The 6,055-nt window shown below is 55.7% G+C and overlaps 1 protein-coding gene across 1 annotated transcript in view; it reads right to left on the bottom strand.

Moving 5' to 3' along the window:
• Window positions 1-3,753: 3,753 nt before the first annotated feature.
• PIGQ (phosphatidylinositol glycan anchor biosynthesis, class Q) overlaps window positions 3,754-6,055 on the bottom strand; it is a 5,541-nt gene continuing 3,239 nt past the window's right edge. The window contains exons 5-10 of the mRNA XM_006873834.1: window positions 5,258-5,411; window positions 5,073-5,184; window positions 4,832-4,912; window positions 4,624-4,738; window positions 4,324-4,385; window positions 3,754-3,906 (exon numbers count right to left, since the gene is read on the bottom strand). Of these exons, the coding sequence (XP_006873896.1) occupies window positions 3,754-3,906; window positions 4,324-4,385; window positions 4,624-4,738; window positions 4,832-4,912; window positions 5,073-5,184; window positions 5,258-5,411 (677 nt within the window). The remainder of the gene's footprint in view (window positions 3,907-4,323; window positions 4,386-4,623; window positions 4,739-4,831; window positions 4,913-5,072; window positions 5,185-5,257; window positions 5,412-6,055) is intronic.

Raw genomic sequence — 6,055 nt, 5'->3', positions numbered from 1 at the left:
TGGTCCGCCTGCACGTCCATCAGCGCTTCCGGGAGAGCACTTGGAGACATTGGCCACTCCGCCCGTCTTCGCTCTTGCCCGCCCCCTTGCTGTCATCATTGGCAGTTGCTGCTAGTCATTCCAGCGCCATTGGCCTGTCCGGCCCCTCTGCCTTACCCTCACCAATCAGGAGCTTGGAACTCCAGGCTTGTTTGCATAAGTGCCCTTCTTTCTTGCGGACCGGGCGCGGGAGAGTGGTGGTCCCCGGAGAAAGCGGCAGGGCTCGGGAAAACGAAGCCTCTGGCTAGCTGCGACCCACTACTTTGCAAGGGGGTCCTCCTAGCAGCGGGCTGGCAGGAGCGGCCAATCGACGATCGGGCACTTCAAGGGTGGGACTTCCGTTCCCGATGGGCTGGGGATTGGGAGTTACGGCAGGCAGGTTGAAGGGCGAGTTGGTGGTGGGGCCAGGGGACAGTGAAGGCGGGCCGTGGGGTTTCAGGGCTTGAAATGGCAAGGCCACGCAGGGGACAGTAGAGCGGAACGACATTGGTGACTAGGCTGGGGAACAGCAGGGGGCAGTGGGTCGGGTGGCGAGGCTCTGGAGCTGGATTGTGCAGTGACTGGGCCAGGGGACAGTGGGTACGGCCAGAGGCAGTCTTAGAATGAGGGTGGGAGCCTGTGTGCCCACCCACGAGTCTGCGGGCTGGACCCATGGAATGGCCCTGGCCATTATCCCAAGACTTCCACCCTCCGGGGGGCGAGGGCTGCAAGTACTCGAAGTGAGCCACTTGGTCAGCCACGAGGCCTGGTATTCAGCGGTCTCCTAATGTTTTAGGCAAATCTGCTGCAAAAGACGTTTTTAAAGTGTTTTAAGAGCTAAAATGTCAGTTTGAGAGCTAAGCTGTGCCTGACTCAAGCCGTGGTATTTTCAATAGCCTCTTATGTGTCTGAAAGTTGGATAGTGAAGAAGGAAGACTGTAGAAGAATTAATGTATTTGAGTTAATGGTGTTGGAGAAGATTATTACAAGTACCATGGACTACCAGAAAAACAACTAAATCTGTGTTGTAAGAAATACAGCCAAGATGGTGAGCTTCTCTCGTACCTAGGACATATTATCAGGAGGGATCATCCCCTGGAGAAGGACATCGTGCTTGGTGGATGTCAGCAAAGGGTCAGTGAAGGGAGGAAGACCCCCAGTAAGTGAATTGGCATCGTGGCAGGAGCAATGGGCTTAACCGTAACAATTGTGAGGATGGCACAGGAACCAGCAGTACATAGGGTGGCTCTGAGTTAGAATAGATTCAGTGGCACCTAAAAACAATGCTCTAGAACCTTCATGGCCTCACCCAGGGGTTGGTTTTCAGTCCGTCCCCAGGTACGCAGGGGGGGGAGGGGTAGAGGCATGTGGCTCTGAGTCACCACCTGGCTGGCTCCAGGAGAAAATGACTTTGAGGTTTTACAGGATGGCTGAGCTATCATTAAAGGGCCAAGAGTTGAGGTACGAGTAGCCAGTGATCATGGGAAAGCTGCACAGCTTCAACTGGTGAAATGTAAACTAAAGCGAAACAACCCTTCTCCAAGTCTAAAGGGAACCACATCTTTGTGGACCAGTGTGTGGTGGGAGGGTCTTTGGTGGACTGACTCACAAAGCCTTTGTGGAGATAGATGTGTGGACAGATGACTCGCCTTACTTGGGAGATGCCCTCAAACAAATTCCAGCAACTAGTGCAGAACCGAACCACTGAAGCATATGGATAATGGTACCACCACCACCGAAGGGAGCGTGATAAGAGCAGGTACTGGAGCAGGAAGCTCCCCAGAGAGGTGCGTCTAAGAGAAAAAGCAAATAGCAGTGTAGCCTGCCCAGCTTTCTATGTCAACACCAAGTCCAAAGTCACATGTCACCGGAAAAGCTATGGGAGGCGCTCCCCCAATGATGGCATCATATGCTCAGGCAGGGGGAGGGGTGAGTACCTGTCTTCATTGATAACTTTTTCATGAGAACATATTCACATATGACATGTAATTGAAAATAAAGATTAAACATAAAAACTACAATTCAAAGTATCTACCCAAGAGAAGCGAAAATAGGAGTCCACACAAAGCAGGTCTTAGGGAAATGGTGGCTGCAGTACAAGCCCTGGGAGCCACTGGAAGGGCAGTAGCATCTGTTGTCAGCTGAGAGAGATCATTCAACAATTTAAAGCTGCCACGGGTGCTATTTTCCATAGATTACCCCGCTGAGCCACACAGACGGTGAAGATGACGTGATCCATTCACATAGTGGTTCATTAGCCGGAGAGAGGAGTCAAGTCCTCACACAGGCTAGGCGTGGGTGACCCATGAGAACGTGCTGTTGAATGAAGGCAGCAGCCAGGCACCAAAAAGGCAAATGTTACAACCAACCCTCTTCATTAAATCTCTACAATAGAGACAGACAGACGACAAGGTACCCGAGCGTGGTGGGGGAGAATGGTGGTGATGTGCCAACCTTGTCAAGGGTTTCCAAGGAGCAGCTGGTGATGCCAGCCTTGCGGTTAATAGTCCAGTGTTTATCATCCAGCGCCACCCCAGGACTTGGGAGGGACAATGGGGCTCATTATTGACTGTGTGGTTTCTGTTTGGGGTGCTGAGAGTTTTGAAGATAATGATAAGGTTTCACAGCATGGTTAATATAATGAATCTTATGCTCAAAGTTAAAATAGATTTTTTTTGTTATGTACCTTTGGGGTGGGTGGGGTCAAGAGTAGGTGGGGACTGTTTCCTTGAGTAGCTGGTCAAGTGGGTGGGGCCATCAAGGACAGGCGCCAGACTCTGACAGGACAAAGGGCCAGCCTGAAACCTCTGCCCTGGTCATTGCCTCAGATACGGTTGGGCAGTGGAGACAGGAGAGGTGGGAGGCAACAGCTGGCATCTTGGTGCCAAGGGAGTGGCCAGATGACCAATGTCCCCTTGTCCAACTTTGGTGTCAGGTAAAGGAGGGCAGGTGGGCAGACAACCCAGTGTCCAGCACAGAGGTGAGTGACCATCCCAGGGCACTGAAGGTCAGTCTGGTCAGGAAGCCTGTGGGTTCTGGGATCTGTGTTCTTAAGGAGGGCCCGTCCACTGGCTCGCCCAGTACAAACAAGCCACTGTCAGAACCAACCATGTGAAACAGTCTCTCCCACCTCCCCACTGGGGGTGGGGTGGGGTGGAGATGGCCGTATCCCCCAACTTCTACCCACAGTTAAAGAAGAGACATAGTCAGGTGGTTGCAGAGGGTCTATTGTCACAGTGGTGGTCCCCACGCTGCCCTATCCCAGATGTCACTGCTGTGATCTCCACAGCATCCATGCAAAGATGACAGTACCAGAGGCCGTTCCACGTGGTGTCATCACCCCCACACAGCCCCAGCCAGAGGGCCAGGACTGCTTCCCTAGGGGTCCCACCCCGACATGGGGCTCCACCTCCGGTGAGACCAGTGAGTGGAGCCAGACTGGCCTCCTGCCAAGGGGCATCCATGCCTGTCAGCTCTTCCGGTAAGGCCCTCCCACCCTTAGGCCCTCAGAGGAAACATGAGGATGGAGCCCTGTGTATGTGTGTGGACAGGACCCCTGGGAGAGGACCGGCAGTGGCAAATGGGCACTCCCAGGGCATTAGACCAGACAGGACCTGGATCTGGGTCCCAAAACAAATGATGACCTCAGGCCCTGGAACGGAACACAGAGGCGCTCAGGCCCCCACACCCAGTAACAGGCTGAGTTTGTGTAACAGCTGAGGTGGTGACCAGTCCTCAGTCCTGTTTGCAGCTCTTCTGCCTCCATGGATAGATGAGTTCCCCAAAGAAGAGCTTCCGGCATAAGGAACTCCAGGAGAGCTTGGGGTGACAGCCACAGCTGGGGAGGCGATAGGTGTGCACCACACGGCTATAAGGCAGTGGGTTTATCTGCAGGAGAAGGCTGCGCTCAGACAGGGTGCTACCCGGGAGGCGGAGCTCTCTGTGGTCTGGGAAGGGTGCAGGGGTGAGGTGAGGTGAGGCCGGCTGAGTCTGGGCTGGGAGGACCGCCATCTGACCTCCCCAGCATAAAGGGGAACCAGAAACTCAGGTGCAGGAGCCAGCCAGGCCAGGCAGCCAACTACAGGCCCCAGGGTACACACCTGAGCTGCCAGGGCCCGGCCACGTCCACAAGAACATGAACCCGGAGGGGAACCCCCACCCAGGCTGGAAGGCCAGGACTCCAGCTGTGCTATGGGTGGGTATGTGTCTGAGCAAGGGGGGTGAGGGGTCCCCCACAGCCTTGTCCTCAGCTCCTGAAGCCTTGGCGGGCACCTGGCCCTGGCGGCACCGAGGGGCAGACGTTACCTGCATCAGGAGGCGGAGAGGCTTGCCAGCTTCATGCCCTAGGACCCGGAACTTCACACCGGCTGAAACAAGAGCAAAGAGCCCTGCCCTAAGCCCCTGGCCACCGCACTGTACCCCTAGAGTGGCTGCCGTGGGTGGGGTCTCAGGGTTAGCACACCACAGCCGGACCGCCTGCCCCGAGGGTGTCGGCTCCCAGCCTGGGATTCCCAGGGTGAGAAAGCTCTTGAGAAACACAAGGGGAATTCTCTGTGAGGGGATATGGGCATTTCTGTGCCCCGGCCCCTGCAGTGCAGCACCCACCAGCGAGCCTATAGGGCCGGCAGAGCCGCAGCCCCACCGAGTAGAGCGGCAGCGAGTTGATGAGGTCCACCAGCAGGTGTAGGGAACCCTGTACGGTCACCACCAGGAGCCGGAGCTGTGACAGAGACGGTGCTCAGAGCCCTCGGAGCCCCTCCCCACAGTGCTACCCACCTGCCTCCCACGGCCAGGGACCCCAGGCAGGACTCACCAGGGTGAACACCAGGTAGTACAGGGCTGTGGTGGGCAGGAGGAAGACCAGGATGGTGAAGAGCAGGGTCCCAATAAAGAGCTGCGGGAGGCCAGTGTGAGCAACAGGAACCACCCAAACAGGACTCAGGCCCTGCCAAAGCTGGGAGGGTGCTGCCCCTCATGCCCCAAAGGGCAGAGCTGCCCAGGCACCGCCAGCCCTGCCAGCCCTGTGGCAAGCATGCCCCTAGCCTCACAGACACCTGGTCGAGATCATAGGAGCACGAGTCCACGCGCTGCCGTAGAACATTCCACTTCTTCCCTCGGAACAGGCGCCAGAGTGAGGATAGGCCATAGATCTTCAGGTAGTACAGCCTGTGGGTGCCAACAGTCAGCAGGTGGGCAGCTAGGGGGTGGGAGAGGGCCAGGGACCTGAGGGGCCGCCCACCTGGCACCGTAGACATAGAAGCAGTAGATGTGGAAGGTGAGGAGGGCAATGATGTCCGACAGGAGGGACAAGGCGACCGTAAGGCCCAGGCACGCAGACAGACCCACATGCCACAGGATGCGCTCGATGAACGGAGACATGAGGTGGATGTAGCCTGTGGTGGGCAGGCAGCCCAGTCAGCCTCCCTGAGGGCACAGCTCCCTCTCTGCCCCACAGTGGACATGGGACACTCACTACCTCCCACCCCTTTCCTTCTCTCCCATGTTCCATAGGAAACGGTTCATCTGATTTCTTCTGGGTTATCCCCACTCATAGCTTCCAGCAGGATTTTCCCTTTTCCAAATTCCACTCATAGTTTTTCCGTATCGAATTCGACCTAACATTTTCCAAGATTTTAAGGGAATTTTTTCAATGAAGAAAGTTCCCAAATATTAAGAATATTAAACATTAAAAATCACAGTGGAAGTTATTACTGACGTCCCTAGAATGCAGACATTAATTAGCAGCAAATCATTGTTGTTGTCATGAAGTGCTGTCCAGTGCTGTCCAGTGCTGTCCAGCGTACAGCAACCCTGCGCCCAACACAATGACACACTGCCTGGACCTACGCCACCCTCACAACTGTGATTGTGACCCACAGCTGGATATGGTACAGCGTACAGCCCCTGCCCCCAGGTCCTCACTGACCCACAGCTGGACGTGGTACAGCCCTACCTCACTCCCTCCCAGGCATTCACTGACCCACAGCTGGATGTGGTACAAGGTACAGTCCCCCCGCCCGCACCCCTAGGTACTCAC

Source organism: Chrysochloris asiatica, unplaced genomic scaffold (assembly GCF_000296735.1).
Source record: "Chrysochloris asiatica unplaced genomic scaffold, ChrAsi1.0 scaffold00257, whole genome shotgun sequence".
Classification (NCBI taxonomy): Eukaryota; Metazoa; Chordata; class Mammalia; order Afrosoricida; family Chrysochloridae; genus Chrysochloris; species Chrysochloris asiatica.
The sequence above is the reverse complement of the archived record's forward strand: the minus strand, read 5'-3'. Positions and strand labels throughout refer to the sequence as shown.